The 24,796-nt window shown below is 60.1% G+C and overlaps 18 protein-coding genes across 18 annotated transcripts; 10 read left to right on the top strand and 8 right to left on the bottom strand.

Annotated features, from left to right (window-relative positions):
• Positions 1–192: 192 nt before the first annotated feature.
• On the bottom strand, positions 193–1,089 carry OT_ostta05g00240 (PPPDE putative peptidase domain; the record flags this gene model as incomplete). Its single annotated transcript, XM_003079074.1, has 2 exons — positions 193–919; positions 1,046–1,089. 2 exons carry the CDS (start codon positions 1,087–1,089, stop codon positions 193–195), a joined length of 771 nt encoding a protein of 256 aa, XP_003079122.1.
• Positions 1,090–1,236: 147 nt separating this feature from the next.
• OT_ostta05g00250 (AMP-dependent synthetase/ligase) lies at positions 1,237–3,360 on the top strand (the record flags this gene model as incomplete). The annotated part of the gene is made up of 1 exon (XM_022984144.1): positions 1,237–3,360. One exon carries the CDS (start codon positions 1,237–1,239, stop codon positions 3,358–3,360), a length of 2,124 nt encoding a protein of 707 aa, XP_022838902.1.
• Positions 3,361–3,476: 116 nt separating this feature from the next.
• Positions 3,477–4,535, top strand: OT_ostta05g00260 (unnamed product; the record flags this gene model as incomplete). The annotated part of the gene is made up of 1 exon (XM_022984145.1): positions 3,477–4,535. One exon carries the CDS (start codon positions 3,477–3,479, stop codon positions 4,533–4,535), a length of 1,059 nt encoding a protein of 352 aa, XP_022838903.1.
• A 254-nt stretch (positions 4,536–4,789) lies between these two features.
• Positions 4,790–6,469, top strand: OT_ostta05g00270 (DNA photolyase,FAD-binding/Cryptochrome,C-terminal; the record flags this gene model as incomplete). Its single annotated transcript, XM_022984146.1, has 1 exon — positions 4,790–6,469. The coding sequence occupies one exon, from the start codon at positions 4,790–4,792 to the stop codon at positions 6,467–6,469; it is 1,680 nt and encodes a 559-aa protein (XP_022838904.1).
• Positions 6,470–6,610: 141 nt separating this feature from the next.
• Positions 6,611–7,762, top strand: OT_ostta05g00280 (HSP40/DnaJ peptide-binding; the record flags this gene model as incomplete). The annotated part of the gene is made up of 1 exon (XM_003079076.1): positions 6,611–7,762. One exon carries the CDS (start codon positions 6,611–6,613, stop codon positions 7,760–7,762), a length of 1,152 nt encoding a protein of 383 aa, XP_003079124.1.
• Positions 7,763–7,834: 72 nt separating this feature from the next.
• On the bottom strand, positions 7,835–8,530 carry OT_ostta05g00290 (unnamed product; the record flags this gene model as incomplete). Its single annotated transcript, XM_003079077.2, has 1 exon — positions 7,835–8,530. One exon carries the CDS (start codon positions 8,528–8,530, stop codon positions 7,835–7,837), a length of 696 nt encoding a protein of 231 aa, XP_003079125.1.
• Positions 8,531–8,661: 131 nt separating this feature from the next.
• On the top strand, positions 8,662–9,185 carry OT_ostta05g00300 (Vesicle transport protein, Got1/SFT2-like; the record flags this gene model as incomplete). The annotated part of the gene is made up of 2 exons (XM_022984147.1): positions 8,662–8,677; positions 8,788–9,185. 2 exons carry the CDS (start codon positions 8,662–8,664, stop codon positions 9,183–9,185), a joined length of 414 nt encoding a protein of 137 aa, XP_022838905.1.
• Positions 9,186–9,356: 171 nt separating this feature from the next.
• On the bottom strand, positions 9,357–11,126 carry OT_ostta05g00310 (Breast cancer type 1 susceptibility protein (BRCA1); the record flags this gene model as incomplete). Its single annotated transcript, XM_003079079.2, has 1 exon — positions 9,357–11,126. The coding sequence occupies one exon, from the start codon at positions 11,124–11,126 to the stop codon at positions 9,357–9,359; it is 1,770 nt and encodes a 589-aa protein (XP_003079127.2).
• Positions 11,127–11,659: 533 nt separating this feature from the next.
• Positions 11,660–11,998, top strand: OT_ostta05g00320 (unnamed product; the record flags this gene model as incomplete). Its single annotated transcript, XM_003079080.1, has 1 exon — positions 11,660–11,998. The coding sequence occupies one exon, from the start codon at positions 11,660–11,662 to the stop codon at positions 11,996–11,998; it is 339 nt and encodes a 112-aa protein (XP_003079128.1).
• A 61-nt stretch (positions 11,999–12,059) lies between these two features.
• OT_ostta05g00330 (DNA polymerase A) lies at positions 12,060–14,291 on the bottom strand (the record flags this gene model as incomplete). The annotated part of the gene is made up of 1 exon (XM_003079081.2): positions 12,060–14,291. One exon carries the CDS (start codon positions 14,289–14,291, stop codon positions 12,060–12,062), a length of 2,232 nt encoding a protein of 743 aa, XP_003079129.2.
• Positions 14,292–14,733: 442 nt separating this feature from the next.
• On the top strand, positions 14,734–15,735 carry OT_ostta05g00340 (NADP-dependent oxidoreductase domain; the record flags this gene model as incomplete). The annotated part of the gene is made up of 1 exon (XM_022984149.1): positions 14,734–15,735. The coding sequence occupies one exon, from the start codon at positions 14,734–14,736 to the stop codon at positions 15,733–15,735; it is 1,002 nt and encodes a 333-aa protein (XP_022838906.1).
• Positions 15,736–15,823: 88 nt separating this feature from the next.
• Positions 15,824–16,738, bottom strand: OT_ostta05g00350 (Uncharacterised protein family, ATP binding; the record flags this gene model as incomplete). The annotated part of the gene is made up of 1 exon (XM_003079083.1): positions 15,824–16,738. The coding sequence occupies one exon, from the start codon at positions 16,736–16,738 to the stop codon at positions 15,824–15,826; it is 915 nt and encodes a 304-aa protein (XP_003079131.1).
• A 93-nt stretch (positions 16,739–16,831) lies between these two features.
• OT_ostta05g00360 (Methyltransferase type 11) lies at positions 16,832–17,677 on the bottom strand (the record flags this gene model as incomplete). The annotated part of the gene is made up of 1 exon (XM_022984150.1): positions 16,832–17,677. The coding sequence occupies one exon, from the start codon at positions 17,675–17,677 to the stop codon at positions 16,832–16,834; it is 846 nt and encodes a 281-aa protein (XP_022838907.1).
• Positions 17,678–17,894: 217 nt separating this feature from the next.
• Positions 17,895–19,043, top strand: OT_ostta05g00370 (Triose-phosphate transporter domain; the record flags this gene model as incomplete). The annotated part of the gene is made up of 1 exon (XM_003079086.2): positions 17,895–19,043. The coding sequence occupies one exon, from the start codon at positions 17,895–17,897 to the stop codon at positions 19,041–19,043; it is 1,149 nt and encodes a 382-aa protein (XP_003079134.2).
• A 256-nt stretch (positions 19,044–19,299) lies between these two features.
• On the top strand, positions 19,300–20,904 carry OT_ostta05g00380 (G-protein beta WD-40 repeat; the record flags this gene model as incomplete). Its single annotated transcript, XM_003079087.1, has 1 exon — positions 19,300–20,904. One exon carries the CDS (start codon positions 19,300–19,302, stop codon positions 20,902–20,904), a length of 1,605 nt encoding a protein of 534 aa, XP_003079135.1.
• Positions 20,905–21,136: 232 nt separating this feature from the next.
• OT_ostta05g00390 (ER lumen protein retaining receptor) lies at positions 21,137–21,958 on the top strand (the record flags this gene model as incomplete). The annotated part of the gene is made up of 1 exon (XM_003079088.2): positions 21,137–21,958. The coding sequence occupies one exon, from the start codon at positions 21,137–21,139 to the stop codon at positions 21,956–21,958; it is 822 nt and encodes a 273-aa protein (XP_003079136.2).
• Positions 21,959–21,997: 39 nt separating this feature from the next.
• Positions 21,998–23,020, bottom strand: OT_ostta05g00400 (Cytidine/deoxycytidylate deaminase, zinc-binding domain; the record flags this gene model as incomplete). The annotated part of the gene is made up of 1 exon (XM_003079089.2): positions 21,998–23,020. One exon carries the CDS (start codon positions 23,018–23,020, stop codon positions 21,998–22,000), a length of 1,023 nt encoding a protein of 340 aa, XP_003079137.2.
• A 105-nt stretch (positions 23,021–23,125) lies between these two features.
• OT_ostta05g00410 (Cyclophilin-like peptidyl-prolyl cis-trans isomerase domain) lies at positions 23,126–24,469 on the bottom strand (the record flags this gene model as incomplete). The annotated part of the gene is made up of 1 exon (XM_003079090.2): positions 23,126–24,469. The coding sequence occupies one exon, from the start codon at positions 24,467–24,469 to the stop codon at positions 23,126–23,128; it is 1,344 nt and encodes a 447-aa protein (XP_003079138.2).
• Between the last annotated feature and the right edge of the window lie 327 nt (positions 24,470–24,796).

Raw genomic sequence — 24,796 nt, forward strand, 5'->3', positions numbered from 1 at the left:
GAGGAGATGTGCGAGGGATGCTCCCTCGAGGTGCCTCCGCCACATGGCCGCGAAGACGACGAGGAAACGCGAGAGGCGAGCGATGGTGAGAGCAGAGACGGTTCGAAGGGAGAAGGAATAATGATAAATAAATGACAACGCGTGCGCGGTCTAGCGGGTTGGCACGCGTGCGCGTCGGAGACGAGCTCTCGCTTACTCGTTGCGAGCGGAGTCGGAGACGAGCTCGCCGAGCGCCGAGGCGAGCGCCGCACGAGTGGCGGTCTGCGTGTCCGCCCCGCGCTCGTGATGATCCGCGAACGTCTGAGAGAGCGATCGAACCATTTTGGCTAAATCTTCGCTCGATGCCGAGGCGGAACCACCGGGGGTGGTCGTGAGCTTTTTGCGCGGCTTCAACTCTGGAAGACCGGCGATTTTCGTCTTTTCGGGCTCCGGAACGGCGTCTTCCACGACGCAGCTCGTCGTCGTCCCGTCGGTGCTCAGTGCGGATCCACCCTGCGTGTTCCGCATGCGCTCTTCGAACATCCCGAGCATCGGTGCCAGCGCTCGCCCGAGCTCCGTGCTGAGGAAAACATTCGGCAGATTTAAGATCTTTTCGTCGATGCCTCGCCCGACTAAAAACGTCGCGGCTTCGTTCGAGAAGTTGTTGCAGTTATGTCGTAACAAATTGTACGTCTCCGCGGTGTACCTCGGAGAAACTTCACGCAAGAAATCCTGGAACATCTCCTCGTCCACCTCCGTCGTCCCGAGCGTCTCCACCCGCAACGGCGCCCCGAACTGCCGTTGCGTCTCGCTCTCCGGCGCGCATTGCAAGCCTTGCCCAAACCAAAACTCTCTTCCGTGCACGACGATCCCGGTGTGATACACCGCCTCGATCGTCGTTCCGAGCACGTCTCCGCTCATCATTCGAGCCATTCCACCGCTGCGCGTTCGCGCACCGCGCGCGTCCCACCGTCAGTCACCGCGCCGCGCGTTTTCCGAAACCTTCGTCGTCTTCGTCTTCGTCGTCACCGTCCCATCTTTGCCCGTCGCTCGCGCGCGCGCGCACCTCAAATCGTACACGCGAAGCGTCACCTCGCTCGCGCGTCGCATCGCGCCGTAGTCGCCCGTCGCCCGCGCGTCGCGATGGCCGTCGGCGCGTCCGTCGTCTCACGACGACGCCGGCGTCACACGCGGACCCTCAGGCCATCGTCCCCGCGCGTGCGACGCGCGCCCCGAGCGCGCGTCGACGCGCGCGCGATGCCGAGCGGTGAGCTCCTCGGGTGCGCGCTCGCGTGTTTCGGGGCGTGGCGCATCGCGAGCGCGCGTCCGAGGTACCCCAAGCGGCGAGGGGTGTACTCGATTCGTCGCCGAGGGCGATCGGGCGAGGCGGTGTGGCACGACGCCGACGCCGCGGATGTGTTTCACTGCGAACCGTTCGATGGATGCGGTACCGTGCACGAGGTTTTTGAGTACGCGACGAAGAAGAATGGGCCGAGACCGGCGCTTGGTGAACGCGAGGTGCTCGAGACGCGAGGCGAGATCGCGGCGGATGGGCGGGCGGTGGAGAAGCTGCGGTTGGGGGCGTATCGGTGGATGACGTTTCGAGAGGCGAGCGATCGCGTGCGAGCGATCGCGAGTGGATTGGTCGATCTCGCGGGTCTGAAGGAGGGCGATAAGGTGATCATCTACGCCGATACCAAGCGGGATTGGCAGCTCGCGGCGCAGGCGTGCTTCAGGATGAATCTCACCGTGGTGACCATTTACGCGACGCTGGGAGAGGAGGGCGTCAAGCATGGGATCAACCAGACCGGTGCGAGCGTCGTCGTGTGCGATGGTAAGCTCCTGAAGACGCTCACGAACGTCATCGGTGATTGCCCGTCGCTCAAGCACGTGGTGACGATGGGCGATCCGGACGCGGCGCAGCTGGACAAGCTTCAAAACGCTCGCGTGTTCCAGGTTAGTTTGGACGAGGTCGCCAACGTGGGCGCGAAGAAACCTTTGGCGGCGCGTCCGCCCAAGCCGACGGACGTTGCAGTGCTCATGTACACCAGCGGTACCACCGGTGCGCCCAAGGGGGTGATGCTCACCCACGCCAACGTGTGCGCCACCATGAGCGGTCTCAAGGATGCCGGCGATTTCACGAACAAGGACGTTTACCTCGCCTATCTGCCGCTTGCGCACATCATGGAAATGGCGGCGGAAACTCTCATGCTCGCCCTTGGCGCCGCAATCGGTTACGGCTCTCCGCAAACGCTCACGGACACCGGCTTGAAGCTCGCTCCGGGCACTCGCGGCGACGCGCCCACTTTGAGGCCAACGTTTATGGTTTTTGCCCCGGCGGTGCTCGATCGCGTGCGCCAAGCCGTCCAGGCCAAGTTCAGCGCCGCGAAGCCGGCATTGAAGAGATTGATCAACGCGGGCTTGGCTGCCGGACGCAAGGACTTCGAGAACGGCAAAATTGGCGCGCCCTTCTTGTACAACGCCATCATCTTCAAGAAGGTTCAAAAGCTCATCGGCGGTCGCGTGCGCGTCATGATTTCTGGTTCTGCACCTCTCTCGCGTGAGACGCAAATCTTCATGCAAACGTGCTTTAGATGCCCGGTTCGTCAAGGCTACGGCTTGACGGAAACGGGCTCGTGCGGCACCATCGCAGCCTTCGACGACTACTCTCCGACCGTCGGTGGAGTCTTGAGTTCTGTGCGCATCTCGCTGCGGGATTGGGAGGAGGGCGGTTACCGAGTCTCCGACGAAAATAACCCGTCCATTGGTTTGCCGCGAGGTGAAGTCCTCATCGGCGGCCCGGTCGTGTGCCAAGGTTACTTCAACCCGAAGAACATGTTCGACGCGGAGCTCGAGGAGAAGAACAAGAAGGAGTTCAGTGAAATCGACGGCGTTCGATATTTCCACACCGGCGACATCGGTCAGTTCACGCCGGACGGTCAACTGCAAATCATTGACCGTAAGAAGGATTTAGTGAAGCTTCAACAAGGCGAGTACGTCGCGCTGAGCAAGGTTGAAAACGTGCTCAAGCAGTGCCCGTACGTCGCGATGGCGATGACGTACGCCAACTCCAACCACTCGTACTGCATCGCCATCGTCGTCTGCAACGAGGCGCCGCTCAAAAAACTCGCCGCGAGCAAGGGCATTAAAGGTGATCTCGAAGCGATGTGCGCCGACAAGGCGATCGTCGACGAGATCTCCAAGGCGTGCAAGGATGCGTGCAAGGCTGGAAAGCTCGTCGGTTTCGAGACGCCCACCAAGTACATCTTAACCGCCGAACCGTGGACCCCAGACAACGACATGGTCACCGCCGCGTTCAAACTCAAGCGTCAAAACATCATCGCCGCCTTCAAGTCTCAAATCACCGCCACGTACACGTAGCGCCGCTTCGCTTGCAACAATTTCTAGACTTCATCGCACCGCGCCCGCCTCGCTCGCGCGTCTGCACTCATCGACGTCCTCGCATCATCGACCACACACTCGCCTCGCGCGCGGAGATGTCCACCACGTCCGATGACGTGCTCACCGAACGCGACGCGCGCACGTTCAGCGAATCTCTGGCCAAATCATTAGGAATCTTTGCGACCATTCCTCGACCGATCGCCGAGGCGCACATGCGATTGCGTGGATACGACGCCCCGCCGTCGAGCGTCTCGGACGCCGAGGTCCGAGGGGCGCTGTTGAAAGCGTTGTCCGACGAAGTCTTGCTCGAGCGCGAGGCGAAGCTACGAGGGGAGGCGTTCGATCCGTACGTGAACGCGCGCGGACGACCGCAGGCGAGACGGACGCAGGAGACGGCGGAGCGACGGCGGTGCGATAGGAGCAATTCGAGGGAGACCAAGGGGAAGGCGTTGGGAGCGAGGAGTGATAGCGATGATGAAGATAGTGAGAGCGGGAGCTCGGTCGGGGGGGCGTATAAACCGAGAGACGTCGCCTCGGCGAGCGAGGAGGAGACGTCAGAGGAGGAATACGGCGACGCGAGCGGACCGAGCGATGACGATTACAATTACTGCGACGACGAAGAGGCCGAAGCGGACGACGATGGGAACTATTTTGGACGCGCCGAGATGGAGCCGCCGGCGCCAGACGGGGCGAATCCGTTCGCGAGCATCGATTTTGACCTCGGCGAGGAGGCGCGGGTGCAAATCGAGGAGGCAAAGAGAGTGTGCGCGGCGCGCGACGCGCGGGCGAACGATCTCTCCGACGCGTTCACGAGCTTGCGCGCGACAACTGGATCGGAGGTCTCCCCGGCGGTGTCGGGTCGAGTGGCGTTCAGCGATAAAGATGATGTCGCGAGCATCGCTGGATCCATCGCGGCGTCTGACGTCACTGACCGCTTCGACGCCGTGTCCCTCGCCAGCGTCGCCGCCACGCTCGGTTCAGACGCCACCGACAGAGTTGCCGATGTCGATTCGTTTTACGACGATCTTCGCTCTCTCGCTGGTCGCGCCGAGGTGATCTACGAGAGCGGCTCGGGCTCGGATGGTGGATTTCCTGGCACCGACTCGGACGAGGACCACGCGACGCAAAAGGAAAACGCACCACCGACGCCGTAGAAAATGACGCGCGACGACATGATGAGACGTGATTATCGCCATCGCCTCTCGGCCGAAGCATTTGAAACCGACGCGCGCCACTGCTCCAACTCAACTCCACCGTTCGTTCGTCGCGCCCCGGGACGCTTTTTCGCTGACGTCAGACGTCGACTCGCGATTCGCGTCTACGCCTCGCGACCAGACGCGTTCGCCCCCGCGCGCGCGTTCGCCCCCGCGCGCGCGTGAAACCGTCTCGGTGCTCCCGCCGCGGCGCCATGTCCGTCGCGTCCACGAGCGCGGCGGCGAAGGGGCGAACGCTCGTGTGGTTTCGAAAAGCGCTGCGAGTGCACGACAATCCGGCGTTGTCGCGGGGAACTCTGCACGCGACGGCGTGCCAACCGGTGTTCGTGCTCGATCCGTGGTTTTGTCAACCCTCCAGAGTCGGGGCGAACCGGATGCGTTTCTTGTTGCAGTCGTTGAGAGATTTGGACGCGCAGCTCCGCGCGCGCGGGAGTTCGTTGTTGGTCTTACACGGCGAACCGAGAGTGGTCTTACCTCGTGCGTGTAAGAAGTGGCGCGTGGATTCGGTGACGTGGGAGCATGATATCGAACCGTACGCGAAGATCAGAGACGCGGCGGTGCGAGGGGCGCTGGAGAGAGCGGGTGTGGAGTGTCACGCGGCGAGCGGACACACGCTGTACGACGTGGACGAAATGTTGGAGAAATGTAAGGGGGCGCCGCCGACGACGTATCAGGGATTCTTCAAGATTGTAGATAAGATGGGCGCACCGAATGCACCTATAGATGCCATGGAGAAGATGCCCGGGTCGTTCGCGTCGAGCGATGAAGAGACCAAGGCGCTCGTGCAGGGCGTCGCTGACGCGTACGGCATTCCGACGCTGGAGGATCTGGGATACGAGCCGCTGGGCGACGACGAGGGATTCCCAGGCGTCGGCGGCGAGACGGAGGGTTTGCGTCGTCTTCGCTTGATGCTCGCTCGTAAAGAATGGATCGGTCAATTTGAAAAGCCGAGCACAAATCCCACGACGCGTTTCCACGGTTTGTCGCAATCCGGCAAGACGAAACCGAAGAGTCCGTTTGAAATCGCCGCCGGCCGCTCGAAAGATGGCGACGCGTCGACGAGTGGCGCAGAGGCGCTGATGATTCCATCCACGACCGCGCTCAGTCCGTACATGAAGTTCGGGTGCGTCTCCCCGCGAGTGTTCTACCACGAGCTCACCGCGGTGTACAAGGAATTGGAGGGAAAGCACTCGAAACCGCCGACGAGTCTCATGGGTCAGTTGATGTGGCGTGAGTTCTACTACCTCGTCGCCGCGGGAACGAAGAACTTTGATAAGATGGAGGGTAACGCGATATGCCGACAGATACCGTGGAAAAAAGACCGCGAGCTCTTCGCCGCGTGGGAGAACGCCCAGACGGGTTTCCCTTGGATCGACGCCGCGATGACGCAACTTCGACGAGAGGGATGGCTCCATCACCTCGCCCGTCACGCCGTCGCGTGCTTCCTCACCCGAGGCGATCTATTCATCCACTGGGAGTGGGGTCGCGACGCGTTCGATCGCGATCTCGTGGATGCGGACTGGGCGCTGAACAACGGCAACTGGATGTGGCTCTCGTGTTCCGCCTTCTTCTACCAGTACTTCCGCGTGTACTCCCCGATCGCTTTCGCGAAGAAGTACGACAAGGACGGCCAGTACGTCAGGCACTACTTACCGGTACTGAAAAACATGCCCTCAAAGTACGTCTACGAACCCTGGCTCGCCCCCCTCGACGTGCAGAAGAAAGCCGGGTGCGTCGTCGGCGTCGACTACCCGGCGCCAATCGTGGACCACTCCGCGGCGAGCAAGCGGTGCGTCGACGACATCGCCACCGCGTACGCCGCTCACAAGGACGCCAACGCCGTGGCCGGGAAGAAGCGCAAGGCGAGTGATTGATTCCATCGTTCATACATCTATATCTCACGTCTCATCTCAGACGCGTTCTCCGCCCTCGCCTCGGCGCCGCGCCCGCGCGTCTTCTTCTTCGCGCGCGATCTCGCGCGCGTCACACACGCCGACGCGTCGTCATCTCGCGCCATGCCTCGCGGTCGATCCACACGCGCGCGCACGTCGCTCACGCACCGCATCGTCGCCCTCATCGTCCTCGTGTGCGCGCACGCGATCGGAATACACGCCGATCACTACGCCACGCTCGGTGTCTCTCGACACGCGGATGAATCGCAGATCAAGCGAGCGTATCGAAAGCTGGCGCTGAAGTACCACCCCGATAAGAACCCGAACGATGAGACGGCGAAGAAGAAGTTCACGGAGATCGGACACGCGTACGAAACGCTGAGTGATCAGGAGAAGCGGAAGATTTATGATCGGTACGGGGAGGAGGGCGTGAAGCAACACGAGGCGAGCGGCGGACGCGGAGGCGGACACGCGGCGCAGGATATATTCAGTCAATTCTTTGGTGGAGGTGGATTCGGTGGATTCGGTGGATTCGGTGGCATGGGCGGAGAGGAGGAGCAGGAGACGCCCAAGGCGCCGACGATTAAGATTGACCTCAGGGCGACGTGCGAGGAGATCTACCTCGGCGCGTCCGTTCCGGTGTCGCGAGCGAAATTGGTGACGAAGAGCGCGAAGGGGACGAGAAAGTGCAACTGTCGACAGAAGCTCGTCACTCGGCAAGTCGGTCCGGGGATGTATCAGCAATACACCGAGCAAACGTGCGAGGATTGTCCGAACGTAAAGCTCGTTCGTGAAGACGTGGATCTGACGGTAGAAATCGAGGCGGGCGCGCCCGAGGGACACGAGATCCTCTTCTTCGAGGAGGGCGACGCGATGATCGACGGCGATCCGGGTGATTTATTGTTCGTCATTCACACCGTGGAGGACGCGAAAAACGGCATCAAGCGCGTGGGTAAGAGCGATCTTCACATGACGTACGAGATCACGCTCGTGGAGGCGCTCAACGGTTTCTCCAAAGTCTTCAAGCACTACGACGGTCACGATGTCGTCATCGCTCGCACGGGAGTCACGCGTCCGTTCGATAAGATGACGGTCAAGGGTGAGGGTCTTCCGAAGCACAATCAGTTCAAACAATTCGGCGACATGCACATCACTTTTCAGGTGCAGTTTCCCGACGAGCTCGATCAAAAGCAACGAGACGCCACGTCGAAGGCCTTCGCGAAGTCCTCCTTCGTCAAGGTTGGCAAGGTGGATCCGGGTCACGTATTCGCTTAGACGACGATTGCGACGTATTCACGTACTCGTTACATATTATTTCATTTTTCAAAAAAGAAGTTGTTATCCGGTTCACTTGAGCAGCAAGTCCAACTTGACGCGGCTAAAGTCGAGCGTCATCGGATGCGACGTGAGCGTTTTGTGACTCTTGCTCTTCCCCCCGAGCGTCGCCCCGCCGAGGATCAAGCTCGCCTCGACATCGGTGCTCAAACGAACCGCGTTCGTCTCCGTGATTTCGATTTCCTTGCGGACGGAGAACCCATTCGTCATCGCCGGCGACGTGATTCCGGACGTCGTCAGAAACTGAAACCCGACGTACGGTTCGTGATCCTTGTAATCAAAATTCGCGCTCACCCGAAGCTGCAAAGGATCTAAATCGAACGTCTTCTCGTAGAACACCGTGTGATTCGCCGTGTCCAGGTTAATATCGCCGTTGAACCACGAGTCGCTCACGCGCCACTGCAGATTCGGGCGATACGTCGCGAGCGCCCCGCCGAGGCGTCCCTCCTCTCGCTGAATCGGCACATCCGTCCCCGCCGTCACGAGCACGTCCGGCAACAACGGCACGTTCAATCGAAACCGTTTACGTATCCGCAGAATGATCTCCGGCGCCGATCCAAACGTCACGTATCGTCCGATCGTCGACAGACTCCCCTCCACCGCGTCCTCCACCTTTGATTTCGCCTCGTCCGCCGCGTCCACGACGCGATTGCTCCACGACGCCGCCGCGGACCCGCGCTGAACCTTTCGCAGTCCCCCGTCCGCCATCGTTCCCGAAGCGCACCGCGCGGGCGTCGACGAGTGACGCATCGCATCGCGTCTCCGGGGTCACTGGGTGTTTCGTTTTTTTCGACCGTTCGCATCGTCGTCGTCACCGCATCGCGCGCGGCGGACGCGCGATGGACGACCGAAAGAGTGCGCGCGATGTCGACGCGCGATGGCGACCGACGCGGGCGATGCCGACGACGACGCGCGGGCGGGGACGACGGAAAGGACTGACGAGCGACCGACGCGCGGGCGCACAGAAATCGGCATCGGGTTGACGAGCTTTGGGTGCGGGTTCACCGCGCTCGGCGTGGTGTTCTTCTTCGATCGCGGGCTGTTGGCGATGGGGAATCTGATGTTCCTCAGCGGGGTCACGCTGACGATCGGGCCGAGGCAGACGGTGAAGTTTTTCGGGCGACCGAGGAATCAGCGCGGGGCGTTTTGTTTCTTGTTCGGTTTGGCGCTCGTCCTGTACGGGTGGCCGTTCGTGGGGCTGTGCGTGGAGGGGTACGGGTTCGTCGCGCTCTTCAGCGCGTTCTTCCCGACGGTGTTGATATTTTTGAAGAGGGTGCCGGTGTTGGGGACGTTTCTATCGCTACCAGGGGTGAAACATCTGACGACGACGATCATCGGCAAGAGTCAGACGCTGCCGGTGTAGGAGAACGGAATCGCGCGATGCGGGCGAGAAAAGGCAATAAATGAGGTGAAGTAAATCGGAAGAATGGAACTATAAGGTGCGCTAGCAGCCGCCGGGAGGGACATTTCGTTTTTGTCAGTGTATAGTCAGAATCATTAGTTTCGCCTCGGTTCACGTCGTCCGCGTCTCGACTCACGCGCTTTCCAGCGCTTCGATAGAACGATCTCCCAAGTCCATCACCTCGCGGCGACAGACAGAGTCGAGGACGAAGTCGTGGGTGACGATCGCCTCGGCAGCCTTGGACAGTCGCTTCGCAAAGGGAATGAATTCTTCGGCGTAACGCGCTCGCGCCGCCTTGTTCGATTGCTCCTCGTTAACGACAACCACGACGCGCGACGTGTCGTTCAAGTTCAGAACTTCGCTCAATTCATCCGAAGAGATCTTCGCGTCTTCGATTCTCGTGACGATGGCGCCATCAACTCGAGCAAGCTGCATGCTGGTCTCGAGCTGCTGTTGGCTCTGAACTTTGCCGAGATAGATGAGGTGCGTGTCTGAGAATATCTTCACACCCTTGTTCAGACGCGCTCGACGAGGTCCGCCTTGGTTCCCGCGTGTATCACCCAGTACCTCGTGATCTTCCGCATCCACGATACGGTTCTCCTTGAGACTGGCTTGAAGCCACGTAGACGAGACAATCCAGCAACCGCGCGTGAGTCCACCAAAAAACTTGTCTGATCGTTTCTTAAGGCACCGGTCGGCATTGATCTTACTCTTTGACATCACCACGTGCGTCGTCCGATCGCTGACCGATTGTTCGAACTCGCAATCGAATTTTGCACAAAACTTTTCAATCGTCTTCTTCTCTTCGTCGTTCAGGAACGATCCAGCGATGGATGGTTTCGTAAGCGCGACCATCTCATAGCTCGTGTCCGACGGACCGATCGAACCGAGTCGTCGATGTTTTGCCGACGTCGACAGAAAAGGCGCCTGCGATGATCTCTTCGCTGAGGGCGTGGTAGGCGTGATCGAGTGCACCGGACACGTCACAGAGAAGCCTTGTTCGTCGAACGTCGTACCGTGCTGCAATCGAGCGCACCAAATGTGGAAGGATTGCCTGCACGTGCCGATCTTGCATCCAGACGGCGCGCCCGTCTTCTTGCACACGCCACATCTCAGTCGCCTGGCGCGATGAACCTCTTTGCACACATTTACGAGCGAGCCGTCGGCGGCGCTCGTCGTGAGAGGAGCCCACATCGCGCACGTCTCGTGACAGTACTCAACCTTCTTCTTCCCTGAAACTTTCTCCTCGAACGCGACGACGGCCTCACCGACTTCGCTCCCTCGCTTACAAAACGCGCACGTAATGCCTTCGACCTCGGCGTTCGGATCGATCAGCGGCCCATTCCATGTCGCATATATTGGCTCCGCATCGGCCGTTTCGCACGCTTGAGACGTCGACGCGCGCTCCTTCGTCCTTCCCTGCGTCCTCTCAGTCTCCTTATCCTCCCAAATCATCTCCACCGCCCGTCTCAGAGTCGATTCACCGGGCATACCCGCTCGCAGCCCCTTCACGAGCGACATGCTCGTCCTTCTCTGCGCGACGGCGCCGTGCAGCTCCAATTGCTCCTTTGGAATTTGAGAACCAAACGGGAGCTCATCGCACTCACCCATCGCACCGCTCACGGCGGCCAAGACGTTCGTAAACGAATCGACGATAGACTTCATTCGCTCGTCCATCCGACTCTCCCGCTTCGTGCACGGCGTTCGACACGTCGGACACGTCGATTTCTTATTCCCGAAGACGCGTTTGGCGCACTCGTCGCACAGGTAGTGCGAGCACCCAAGCTTTATCGGCGTCTTCGGCAGCGACAGGCACACCGCGCACGCCAAGTGATCACCCAGCTCTTTCAACGACGTCGTCACGTGCTCTCGAAACGCCGCGAGCGCGCCATCGATCGACATATCGTCGGTGCCAACTTTTCAAAATCCCCTCGCAGCTGTCTCGACGCCGTTCGTAATCTCTCCCTCTCTCGCCTCCCGTCCACCCGTCCACGGTCCACCGCGCGCGCGCGTCCTTCGCACCGGCTCGATCGTCTCCACCGCGCGCCGTCGACGCGCCCGCGCGCGTCGTCGAGCGCGTCGTCGAGTGCGTCGTCGTCGTCGTCACGTCCGAGACGCGCGCGAGGACGACGCATCGCCGATCGATCTCGCGTCGGTCGGTCGGTCGGACGCGATTCGGTCGCGCCGGCACCTTCGCGCGTCGCCTCGCGCGCGTCACCTCGCGCGCGCGCGTCCTCGGACGACGTGATGCCGACGATGTCATCGCTCGCGCGCGCGGGACCGGGGACGCGACGGACGACGACGGGGGGGGCGGACGACGACGGATGATTCGATGCGACGCTAACGGTGATGGATACGATGGGGCGCGACGCGCGGTCGCGGTGGTGGCGACGACGATCGTGGCGCTCGGCGACGCTGGCGCGGCGACGCGGGCGATGGAGTTTCAGCTCTTGGATCAGTCGCAGGTGGAGTACCTCCGTCGTCGCGATGAGGCTGCGAGTTTTAAGTGTAAGAGCATGTTCGACTGCGACGGCGATCGACGAGAGTTCGCGAGAGCGCAGAGCGAACGATTATACGCACGCGCTCGCACGCGAGATCCGAACGAAGCGGAGGTGGAGAGAGAGTGCACGGTGGAAGATCCGTGCACGGATAACGTCCTTCGCGCGGCGATGAGTGGGTTACAGGGGTTGACGACGAGCGAAAAGCTCGAGAAACTCGGCCGATCTGAACTCAAGGATGCGCCGAACTCGACCGCGAGATACTTTGATTTCTAATGAAGACCATGCACCGTGCCGTAAGTTTACAATGCGCGCGAGCGCTCGCTCGAATCATCTTCTATGAGATCGCGATTTCGACGAGTTCGCCCCACGACTTTCCTGTGGAGATTTTTACTGGTGTTGGCACCGACAAGCAGAGCGCGCCCTCCATGCAAGAGCGAATGACGCGCACTGCTTCTTGGACGTAATCTTTCTCGCACTCAAACAAAAGCTCGTCGTGTATTTGGGCTACGAGTTCAACGAGTTCGGCTCTCGCCTCTCCGGCCTTCGTAGCTTCGCACCATCGAAGCATTGCTGTCTTGATCAAATCCGACGCCGAGCCTTGAATCACCGTGTTCACGGCTTGCCTCTGCGCTTCACTGCGCTCGCTGAAAACGTTTGAATGTATCTTCGGCAAGGGACGATGGCGTCCAGAAAATGGGATTATGACGGCACCATCTCGTTCGGCCGTTTGAATGACGCGCGAAATCCACTGCTGCACGCGTGGAAAAGCTCGATGAAACGCCGCAATGTAGCCTTGTGCTTCAAACTTGGAGCAGTTGAGCTTCTCCGCCAGGCCAGTGGCGTGCTGTCCGTACACGATACCGTACGCAGTTCGCTTTGCGATGTCACGTGTCCCAGGTTCTGTCGGCGTCTCGATCGGTAAGTTTCTACCCGCATTCCAAATCGCACAGAATACATCGACAGTTCTAGAATGCTCGTTGAAAAGTGAAATCAAACGCTCGTCTTCGGTCAAGTGTGCGAGAACTCGGAGTTCAATCTGACTGTAATCGGCAGCCACCAAAACGCGACCTGGCGGTGCAATGAAGCAGTTTCTCATCGACCCTCTCCCAACCTGTTGCACATTCGGCGCGCTCGAAGACAGGCGACCAGTTGCTGTCGAGGTGTTGTTCCATCGAGTATGTATTCTTGCGTGCCCTTCGGCGTTGACGACGGTGGCCTTGTCGTATCCGTCGCACATCGCACGTTCTTTCAACGCTCCTCTGTGGTCGAGGACGATTTGAGCGAAAGGATGTTTCATTTGCTGAAGCACATCCACGCTTGTACTCAGATGACTCGATTTTGCTCCTTTCATCGCGTGAGCGCTCGGGGGCGGAAGCTTCAGCTGGTTGTACAGCACGTCACCGACCTGCTGCGCGCTCGAGAGATTAATTTCAACGCCGCCAATTACGTCCCTCGCGCGATTCTGCAGTTCCTCGACTCGCGCGTTCGCAGCTGCTCGTTGTGTATTCGCCTCGTGGCGATCGAAACACATACCACGGTGCTGCATCGCGCCGAGCGCGACCGCAATCTTTGCTTCGACGATGCGCGCGAACGAGATGCCTTGCATCCGCGGTATCTCAGATCCCCGCTGGTAATATCGAAGCGCTAGCGCCAAATCGGCTCGTAATCGCGCGGTGGGAGAATCCCAGGATGCGTCGCCGTTCTTCGTGACTTCCTCAAAACAGCCCGATACTTCGGATATACCGCCATCGTACGCTCGATCTGGATTCATGAGCCACGCATCAACACGACAATCGACGAAATTCGCGGTCGATGCTTCTACTTTCGATACACCGACGTCCAACGCCCGCTGCACTACCTCCTGTGCGTGATACGTAACTACTCTGCATCGAGAGATAAGAGCGTCCAATCGATGCGCTAAATCCAGCGATCCTTTCTGATGCGGCAAGAAGAAAAACTCTCCTGTCGCTTCGAAGATAACGCCGAATCCAAGTAGTTCGGTGAACACGCCTTCGGTGCTCGCGGCCTCTTCGTCTCCATCGTCGACACGTGAAAATGATTCGCCAAATTTCTTTGCCGCCTTCTTTGCCGCCTTACATTCATCCGCGTCGGGCGGCCTAAAATTACTTGAAAACCCAAACCAAATCTCCACCCCGTCGACGACGCGCACGACGTCTCGTTGCAGCGTCCCAATCGCGCACGTCGTGCCTTCCTCCGTCTCCCTCAGCGCTCGATTGAACGCCGCCGCGTCACTTTCGTCCACGCCATCCATCGCATCGCCCCGACCCGCCTCGAACGCCAAAGCTATCGCCTCCGCGTGTAAACTCGGTTTAGCTGACCCTCGCTTCTTCTTCGCCGGCGCCGGTGCCGGCGCCGACGGTTCCGTTCCCAACTTTCTCCGACTCTTCGCCCGCGCGCGCGCCGGCTCGGCATCCGCGACGCCCGAGCCCCTCTCCACCGCCGTCACGACCGGTGTCGCGCGTCGTAAATCGACGTCGCGACGCGCACCGAGTTCATCTTCGCCGTCGCACCGCGGACGCGGTCGTTCGTATCTCCATCGCGTCATTTTTTCGTTTCTCCGTCCTCTCGCTCGAGCTGTCGAACGATGATGAATTCAAAATCTCTCCACCGTCAACGTCGTCGCGCGACGTCCTCGCCCCGACGCGATCGACGCGCACCGGCGTTTCCTCTCACCGCCCATCGCCTCGCGCGACGCGGCGACGTGAGCGCGTCGCGCGCCACGCTGTGGCGAATTCCTGCGCCACAGAGCACGACGCGCACTCGTAACGACGACGACGACGTCGACGACGACTCCATCGCGATCCCGCGCGCGCGAGACGACGAACGAGACGCGCGCGCGCGTGAAGCTGTCCACGCTCGTCCTCGTCGTCGCCGTGGCGCTCGGAACGAACCGAATCCGTGCGCGCGGTGGGATGATGACGACGTCGTCGACGAACGGACCGCGCGCGCCGACGCTTCGCGTGAAGGACGCGCGCGCGACGCGGACGATGCGCGCGACGAATTTAGTGTTCGGGGCGTCACCGCTCGCGGGAATTTATACCGAGATCGACGCTGCGCGGGCGCACGCGGTGGTGAAGCGGGCGGCGGAGCTCGGGTTCGACAAGTTTGACACGGCGCCGCACTACGGGTTAGGATTGTCCGAACGGCGATTAGGGGAGGGATTGCGTGAAGCGGGGATGGTGGGTAAGGCAAAGGTGTACACGAAGGTGGGACGAGTGATGAAACCTCGGGAAGAGGTGACGGAGAACGACGAGGTGGAGTGGGGTAACGTTCCGGGCCGCGACGGGTGCATATTTCCGGGCGCGCCGAGGGACGTATTGCCAGTTCTAGATTACACGGAGAGCGGTTTCGAGCGTTCGCACGAGGATAGTCTGGCGAGATTAGGACTCGAACGCGTGGAAGGGGTTCGCATTCACGACGCCGAGACGCCGGAGCGCTTCGAGGCGGCGATGAAGGGCGCACGAGCGCTTCGAGCGCTTCGAGACGCCGGGCGCATCGGCGAGGTATCACTCGGGATGAACGACGCGAAGTACGTGTTGAGGATGATCAGGGAAAGCGAGCCCGGTACGTTCGATGCGGTCATGATGGCGGGATCGTGGAACTTGCTCGATCAGGACGGTCTCGAGGTCTTGCTTGAATGTCAGGAACGTAAAATCAGAGTTTACAATGCCGGAATCTTCGCGAGCGGCTTGCTCGTCGGTGGATCGCACTACAAGTATGGGCCGCCGCCCGAAGAGGTGAAACAGCGAACCGAGCAGTGGAAACAGCTTGCGGCGAAACACTCGGTACCGCTGCCAGCGGTTGCGATTGCGTTCGCTCTCGCTCCTCAAGTGGTGGAGTTTCTCGCAGTTGGCGTCAAGACTCCGGAAGAAGTTGAGCAAAATATCGCGTGGCTTGAAAGCGCCAACACCGTACCGACGGAGCTCTGGCGCGAGGCGAAAATCATGGGACTAATCGCCGAAGATGTCCCGGTTCCGAGCGATGAGTAGTTTTCGATCGTCGCGTTGTAATTTTCCTCACGATGTTGACTAAACATGACGCGCTGCCAATATCATCATTCTATTACACTCTGGTAGACTACTCCAGACTGAGATTGGACATGTCCGGTTCGTCACCGTACTCCACGTCTCGACTCGTTCGCACGTCGGCGTCTTCACCGTACCCTATCGCGCAATCGCACTGATACAGCACGAATTGTAAGCTCTCCTCGTCGCTGATGTCCAACGGCGCAAACGAAATCAGTGCGAAATCCTCCATGACGCTCGCGATGGCGTGATTGAGCTTTCGATACTTTGGATCCATGCGCTCGTCCAATTCATTCGCTAATCGCTGATGATCCGGACACAGGTACGGCTCCAACACCGACTTATCCTGCAGCATGTCCACCTTGCTCAGGATGTTAACGTGCGGCAGCGCCAAGTGCAACATCGCGCTCTGCGCCTGCAAGCACCCAGCGATGAACTTCGTCCCGTCCGAGATGAACTGCGCGTCCAGGATATAGACGCACACCATCTTCCATCCCCAACCCGTCATCTTTTCTGTCATTGACTTGAACGCCGAGTGATGCGAATACAGCTCGAGCTGCCCGGGGCAGTCGAAAATCACCATGTCATCCTCCATGTACCCCTCCAGCTGTTCCGCGAGCCAATCGTCCATGTTATCCTCCAGATACTCCATGCAGAACATCAACGCCCCGTTCGGGCCTAATTCTTCCTCCTCCATGACGTCCTCGAGCGAGATGAGCTCGCGAACGTCCGCGGTGACGGGGTAGCGGAATTCATCAGCCGCCGGGTCTAGATTGATCACGCTCAGCGTCCGACCGAGCGAAGCGCAGTGCTGATGGACGTTGTGACAGTACGTAGACTTACCCGAACCCGCCGGGCCGACGACGAGCTGGGCGTAGGGCATCGAGAAGGTCGGCGCAAAGGCGCGTCGAGGACTGAGGACAGTTCCGTGGTTCGTAGTGCTTCGTAACGATAGGAAGACGTTCATGACGCGCTCACGCTGCGGGCAAGGGCGAATTCGAATTCGATTCTTTTAAGAAAGAAATATTCGTGATGATACAAAGGCGCGCGGGCGTCGCGCTCAGAGCCTGTCCTTGCGTTTGCGTCCGGTGAACTTGCTATCGTTGGCGACGTGTACGCCGCGGTTTCTGTACTGCTCCTTCTTCTTCATCACCCACGCCTTACCCTTGTGGTTGTTCGATTTCCTATACTTGGCGCCCTTATCGCTCTTTCTCCCGTCCATGCGCATCCCTCTTCGCTCGTAATCATCCTCGTCGTCGTCCTCGCCTTTCGCTCTGGGCAGCGACTCGGGCGGACCCGCGGCGAGGACCAAAAAGTACTTCTTCGCCCGCGTCGAGTTCGGATAGTCGACGACTAACCCCCCACTGAACCCAACCCTCAACGCCGCCGTGGTGATCATCTCCGCCTGCCTCGGCCCGTCGGGATAAATCTGCAACACCGCCTTCGCGCCGCGCTTGAGGCACTTGTACAACTGCGTGAAGAACGTCTTCAACCTTCGTTGCGGGATGTGCGCGCTGTTATCGGCGTTACACAACCACTGCACCGCTGAAATACTCACGCACCCATCGAACACCCCTGGACGAAACGGCACGCCGTGTCCCATGTCGTTCCGCGTCACGTCTCCCTCCACCTCTCGTTCCCGCGCGTGCTCCAACATCGCCTCGCTCAGGTCGATCCCGATCCACTGATGTCCGAGCTCGGTCAATCGATCTCCCGACAGCCCCGACCCGCACCCGACGTCCAGGATCAACCGACAGCTCCCATCATCGGGGAAATTCAACAGTTCCACCGCGCGCTCCGTCAGGCGCTCCTGAATCTCAATCACTCTCGAGCTCTGCGTGTACTTTCTCGCCTCCGTGTGCGAGTAAAACACATCCGCCGGCGCCGTGAGCTCCGGTCGCGACATCCTCGCGCGCGTTCAGGCGCGGCGTCGCCCGCGAGTGCCGTCGCGGCGTCGTTCGGTCCGCGTCGTCGCGGTCGCCGCCGCCACCTCGCGAGACATGTTTACCAGGGGTTTGGTTACGTGGTCGTCGCGTCGCTGGGTGTTGCGTCCCCGCCGCGGTGGCCCCACCGCTCGACGCCGCCCCGACGCGCGCGCGCGATCGCGATCGCGCGCGACGGCGATGTCGGACGCGACCGCGTCGCGCGAGCGCGCGCCTTTGCTCGAACGCGACGTCGAGGCGACGACGACGCGCGCGAAGGATGCGGACGATGGGCTGGAGACGTCGACGATGGTGACCACGGCGGCGCCCGCGATCGCGTGTGGGCTGTGGTTCTACACGAACATCGCGAATAACATCGCGCTGCAGGTGTATCGGGACGCGATCGGGTTCGGGGAGGCTGGGGACGACGCGCGGACGAATGCGTGGAGGTTGGAGGCGTCGGCGACGACGACGTGCGCGCAGATGGCGATCGGGGTCGTCCTCGGGGTGTTGATGAAATTGATCTTTCGAAGCGGACGTCCGTTGAGAGAGCTCTTGAGAGAGACGGACGGGGTCGTGGTCGGGGTCGGAGTGCTTCACGGGACTGGAGCGATTCTCACAAATTTGGGATTCCTCTTCACCACGGCAGCCTTCGTGCAGATAGTAAAGCTTAGCGAGCCGTTCATGGTGCTCCTGTTCGAGGTGACGATGAAGTGTTCGAATAGAATGCCGTTGAATGTGAGCATGGGGGCGATTATAGCGGTGTGTGTGGTGGTATGGAGCGCGCTCGATCTCGCGTTGCTCCATCCCATCGACGACAAAAAGGCGTCGGCGCTCGTGATGCTCATCATCGCGAGTGTGGTCATCACGTATCGAATAGTGTGGCAGAAGACGTCAAGATTGATGAACCTCAAGCGAGGCGCGTTAGGAGACGTCTTGGACGAGTACCTTTACATGACCTTTTACGCCTTTTGGCTGGTGCTCGCCGTGGTCGGCGTCGCGTACGCTGTTGATCGAGATCAGTTCGTCGACGTGCCGAAGCTCGTCGATAATTTCCGAGTGGATCTCGTGGTGTATCATCCGGTGTGGTACTACTTCTCACTGGCGACGCTCAGTTACGTGGCGCCCATCACGCACGCGCTTCTCAACGTCATCAAGCGCATCGCCGGTTTGCTCTGTACCCTGGTCTTCTTCCAAGAGTCCGTCACCTCACGCGCGTGGGTCGGAATCATCGGCGCTCTCATCGGAGGTGTGTGGTACTCCCTCGAAAAGCACGCCGCGTCCCATCCGGACGCCTCGTTCTTCTCCGTGGCGTTGTTTCGATGCTTCGGGCCGCCCACTGTCGCCTAGGCGCGGCGCGACTCCCGTCGTCATCCCCGCGAACGTCCCTCGCGCGTTCGCTCCCTCTAAATGATATCACTAGCTAGTTCATCTTGTATTCTTAGCCGCGTTAAACGTATCGTGAACCCAATTGCGATCATCCGCAGCGCGTCCGTCGTCGCGCCCTCATTCGCTGACGACTCCGCGAGACCACTCACGCCCGTGCGGCTCGTTCGTCGCGTCCATCGTCCGCGCGAGGACAAAGAACGAACGCGCGCAAACCGAAATGTCCGTCGCGGGCGTCGAGGACACGTTAGAGGTCGACGCCCTGGACGTGGTGAAGATCGTTCTCCAGTGGGCTCGAGAGTCTGGTTTGGAAAACACCGCGGAGGCGTTATCGAGAGAGACGGCGACGACGCTGAACTGCGTGGACGATTTAGAAACGTTTCGTCACGACATCACGCGAGGGCGATGGGACGTCGTGCTGCCGAGCTTGGCGAAATTGTCAATGCCGAAGAATGTTTTGGAGGATGCGTACGAACACGTGACGCTGGAGATGTGCGAGCTCGGTGAGCGAGACACCGCGCGGGCGATTTTAAGGCAATCGAACGTGATGAAGACGATGCGAGAGGAACAGAGCCGAAGACACGCGCGTTTGGAGCATTACGTGAGCGCGATTGATTTCAACGCGAGCGACGCGTACGGTGGGACGACCAAGGAGAAGAGACGGGAAAAGATAGCAGAGGCGCTATGTAGAGAGGTGTGCGTCGTGCCTCCGTCCAGGCTCTTGGCGCTCATAGGACAGGCGTTGAAGTGGCAGCGGAGCACAGGGGCCCTCCCGCCTGGGACGGCGTTCGATTTGTTCCGCGGGCAAGCGCCGGCGGAGGACGAGGAGGAGGAGCAGTGCCCGACGACGTCGCACAAGAGGATCAAGTTTTCGAAAAAGTCCTTCCCGGAGTGCGCGTCGTTCAGTGCGTGTGGTGGAATGTTAGCTACTGGATCTGCGGACGGGTTCATAGAAATATGGGACCCGTACAGCGGGAAGTTGCGCAAGGATCTCAAGTATCAGGCGGATGACGCGTTGCTCATGCATGACGACGCCGTGCTAGCGATCTCGTTCAGTAAAGATTCCGAAATGGTGGCGTCGGGTTCGCAAGACGGTAAAATCAAGGTGTGGCGCGTGAGCACAGGGAGCTGTCTTAGGAAGTTTGAGAAGGCGCATCAGGAGGGTGTCACGAGCGTCGTATTTAGCAAGGATGGCTCGCAGGTGCTGAGCGGCTCGTTCGACGGCTTGATACGCGTACACGGCCTGAAGAGCGGTAAGTTATTGAAAGAGTTCAGAGGTCATACGTCATATGTGAACTCTGTCGCGTTCACGGAAGATGAAGCTCACGTTCTCTCCGCATCGAGCGATGGCTCGGTGCGAGTGTGGGACGCCAAGACGGGCGAGTGCAAGCACACGTTCAGACCGCCGCCACCGGTGAATCCGAACAAAGACGACGACGTTGAGGACACATATCAAACGGGTACGATCCCAGCCGTTACGTCGGCCGTTCCGAATCCGAAGAACGACGCCCAAATTATCGTGACGTCGAAAACGAACGCCGTCGTCGTCTGCACGCTCGCTGGAGACGTCGTCGAGACGTATTGGACGAATAAGACCGCTCTGCCGCACACCATTATCGCCTCTACCACCTCTCCCAGGGGCGAGTGGATTTACGCCGTGAGCGATATCGGTGAGATGTACTGCTTCAGCACCGAGACCAAAAAGCTCGAGTCAACCGTCTTCAACCTCCACGAGAGCTCCACGTTGGGCGTCTCGCACCATCCGCGACGCAACCTGGTCGCCACGTTTAGCTCAATAGGCGAGCTCAAGACGTGGAAACCGTGAAATACCGCAACGTAAGAGCGTCTCTACGCACTTGATCACTCCGTTTACGTCCTCCATCACGCCTCACTCGTCTCGCGTAGTAGTCCCGTCGCGTCTCCAATGTCTCGTCGGTTGCTCACCAGAATATCGATCGTCCCTCATTAAGACGCGCGCGGCGCGCGTGTTTCCCTCGCTCGCGCGCGTGAAACCACGCAGCGGGAACGAAACAACCGCTTGACGTCACGCGATGACCATGGGGTACGACGGCGGTGCGCGTAAGACGCACGCGCAGTCGATCGAGCGTCTCGTCCGAAGAGCGTCCCCAAAGGAAATTATCCTCGCCTCCGTCGCCGTCGTCGTCATGCTGTTAATCGCGATCAAGATGCTCTTGACGGATCACGATGTGTTATTTCTCGCCGCGGAGTTCGTGCACTTCGTCGGGATCGGGTTCTTGGCGTACAAGATGCTGGTGCACAAGAATTGCGCGGGACTGAGTCTGAAATCGCAGCAGCTCACGGCTGGATTTCTTGGGATCCGTCTGTACTGCTCGCTCGTCATGGAGTACGATTGGCACACGATTCTAGATGCGTTGACGTTAGTAGCGACGATATGGGTGGTGCGGATGATGCAGACGACGGTGAGAGGGACGTATAACGCGGGATTAGACTCGACGCCGCTGGCGTACGTGCTCGTGCCGTGCGTGGCGTTGGCCATCGTGGCGCATCCGACGACGAAACACTGGTGGATCAACAGAGTGTTGTGGGCGGCGTGTGTGTTCATAGAGGCGATCAGCGTGCTCCCGCAGCTTCAGATGATGCAAAAGGCGCGCGTGGTGGAGCGGTTCACGGCGAATTACGTCTTTGCGCTCGGCGTCGCGCGTTTCCTCTCGTGTGCGCACTGGATCCTGCAGGTGTTCGATCAGAAGTCGTATCTCCAGACGGCCCTGGGACGAGGGATCTGGCCGTTGATGGTGATCGTGAGTGAGATGGTGCAGACTGGTATTCTTGCCGATTTCTGCTACTATTTTGTCTTGAGCTTGTCGCGAGGGGACTTCAACGTAACGCTTCCCGTCTAGTAAAAAATTGAATTGATGTTACACAGCAGAAAATCCTAATCACGGCTGGTTGTGGTGCACGACGAAGAAATCTGCGCGGCCATCGGTCATCTTGTGCACCGCCAACCGAACCGTTTCGTCGTACCTCACGGCTGAGTCGCAAAACTCTCGTAGCACCACGCGTTCGATCGTTGTCAAGTCTTTTCCCATAGCCACCATTCGAGTGATTACCACTTGCAGCGGGCTCATCGACGGATTGTACGCCGCACACTCGAGCGCCCATCCCGTTGTGACCGCACCGCAGCTCGTGCGTACGGCGATGCCCGCTGGAGATTTAGTATACGGAGTGTACGACTTGTTCAATGCGGCATCCGTGAACCCCAAGAGTTCACGCCAGCCGTGGTCCAACTCGTCCTCTCGAAGTGGCCCGCGCCCGTTCAAAAACTTCAAAGCATTCTCCCCCTCCTGACCACGACATCCCAGCCGCACACCCTGATCTTCCAACAAGAGCGGCATGTCGCTGATTAAGTCCATCGGCCCAAACGCGTGCGGCAACAGCTCGCGCAGAGGTAACCGCCAGTCCTTCGTCACGACTTTGAGATCCTGCCCATCGCGAAGTTCGTTCATAAATTGTCTACAGTGTCCACACGGCGCCTCCGTCGTCGCTATCGCCTCTATCCGTCGCTCTCCACACGCCATCGCGATCACCAGCGCGAACTGCTCGGCGTGTACGCTGTGGTTGAGCGGCACGCCCGGGATCTCAACATTCACCCCGAGGTACGCCCTCCCCGACGCCCCCAGCGCGCACGCGCCGACGTGAAATTTACTCGTGGGCGGTCGCGCGAGCTCTCTCGCTCGCTCGGCGAGCGGTAAGAGGACGTCGTGATGGCTCTCGACGCCGGTACAGTGGCGAGCGAAATACATCGCTTCGGCAATGTCCGTGACTAAAAACTCATCGACGACAAAGGGCGGGCACGGGAGCGCGCCGCTCTTCGCTCGCTCGATCGCGGTGGCGATGAGCGTGTCCCTGTGTTTTTCGAGCTTGCGCACGCGAGCGGGGCTCGCGTCTCGCGGCGCGCTCATGACGAGCGCGCGAGTGCGGCGCGGATACCGCGAAGCGCGCGTTGAAGAGAAACATTTGCTTTATTGAAAAATCATGCTATGCGAGCGCGCCGGCGGTTTGAGAGCTCAGAGCTCGCCTTGCGTGGACTCGTTCTCCTCGAGCGGGGGCTTGTCGACCGCCTTTCTCGTCGGGTTGACGAGGTTTTCGGCGCCGTCGACGATTTTCATCTGGATGATTTCGTCGTCAACCTTCAAGTCGCGAAGGAGCTCTTGGTTCTCAACGACGTAGCCGAAGATTGAATAACGACCGTCCAAAATGTTCGTACCAGACGGCGTGAGCTCGGACTCGCGGAGAAGGAAGAAGAATTGGGAGGAAGCCGAGTTTGGTTCCGATTCGCGGCGCGCCATGGCGAGCGTGCCAAACGCGTTGAACGGTAAAACCGGCTGCGCGCGGTAACGGCCGAGATCTTCGAGGGTGAACTCGTACTCCGGAACCTTGTCGCCTTGGACCATGATTTCCAACGGGACATCGCGCTCGACGCCGTCCTGCTTAAAACCGTCGCCGTCGCGCGGCTTGCCGCTCTGCACGACGAAACCGTCCGAGCGCTGAATGGGCATATTATCGTAGAAGCCCAAGTTGATCAAATCAGCAAAGTTGCCCGCGCTCACGGGCGCGTTGTAGCCATCGAGAACGATTGTCATCACGCCGCCGTCGGTGTTCGCGTTGTTCTTAATCTTAACCTGCATCTCCACCGTCGCGCGGCCCTTCAAAAGCGGCCTGTCCGCGAACTTCTCCGGCACGTCGAACGGGAACCCATCGATCATGTCCTCCTCGATGCGACCGACGAGCTGAAGCGCCTCCTGTTGCGCAAGAGGCACCTCTTGCTTATCCTTTTGCTCCACGATGACTTGGAAATCCGTCAGCACGCGTTCGAGCTCGTCGAGAGCCTTCTCACCCTGCGCCTTCCTCGACGGCGCGACATCGGCGAGAATCTTCGCTCGCTGTTCCTGCACTATCTTCAATGACCCTTTCACGCTGCCATCGACGCCTCGGAAGTTTACGCCCGGAACGCGCAAATCGTCGCTAATCGTCTCCAGCTTCTTTTGCACCGCCCGAATGGGCTTGTTGCTCACCGGAAGCGCGTTACGAAGCAGAGCCTTGGCGTTCGTGATCGGATTCGCCTCCAATCCCGCCACTTGCGTCACCTCCATCGGCGTCGCCACCGGCGCCGCCCACGCGAGCGGGGTCGACGTCGCGACGCTCGCCGCCGCCGCGATCGCCGTCATCCCCTTCGCCAGCGCCTCACCCACGCCCTCGACGCCCTCCCGCGAGCGACGCGTCGACCGCGCGACGACCACGCATCGCGCGTCCGCGCTCGCGCGTCGTCCCGCCCCCGCGCGCGCGCGTGCGTCGCGATCGACGACCGACGTGACCTTGGATGACGTCGATCGCTGCGCGAACGCCCGCATGACGCCCGCGCGCTCGTTCGCGCGCGCGAGACGAAACGCGCGCGCGCGGAGACCCGTTCGGTGTTCGCTCGAGCGCGCGCGTCGATCGGACGAGCGTCGCGCGCGACGGAGTGCGGACGTGACGCGAAAAAAGCTGTCTTTCATTCATTCATTCATTCATTCGTCTACGCGCCGTCGTCTCATCCGACGCCTCGCCCCGATCCGCGTCCACTGTCGCGATAGACGCTCGAGCGCGCGTCTCTGTACGCCGCGTACGCGTCCATCGCCCTCGACGCGTCGAGCGGGCGGCTTCCTAACCCCGCGGTGGCCGACCCGCCGCGCGCGCCG

The sequence above is a fragment of the Ostreococcus tauri genome (genome assembly GCF_000214015.3).
Source record: "Ostreococcus tauri WGS project CAID00000000 data, contig chromosome 05, whole genome shotgun sequence".
Taxonomy (NCBI): domain Eukaryota; kingdom Viridiplantae; phylum Chlorophyta; class Mamiellophyceae; order Mamiellales; family Bathycoccaceae; genus Ostreococcus; species Ostreococcus tauri.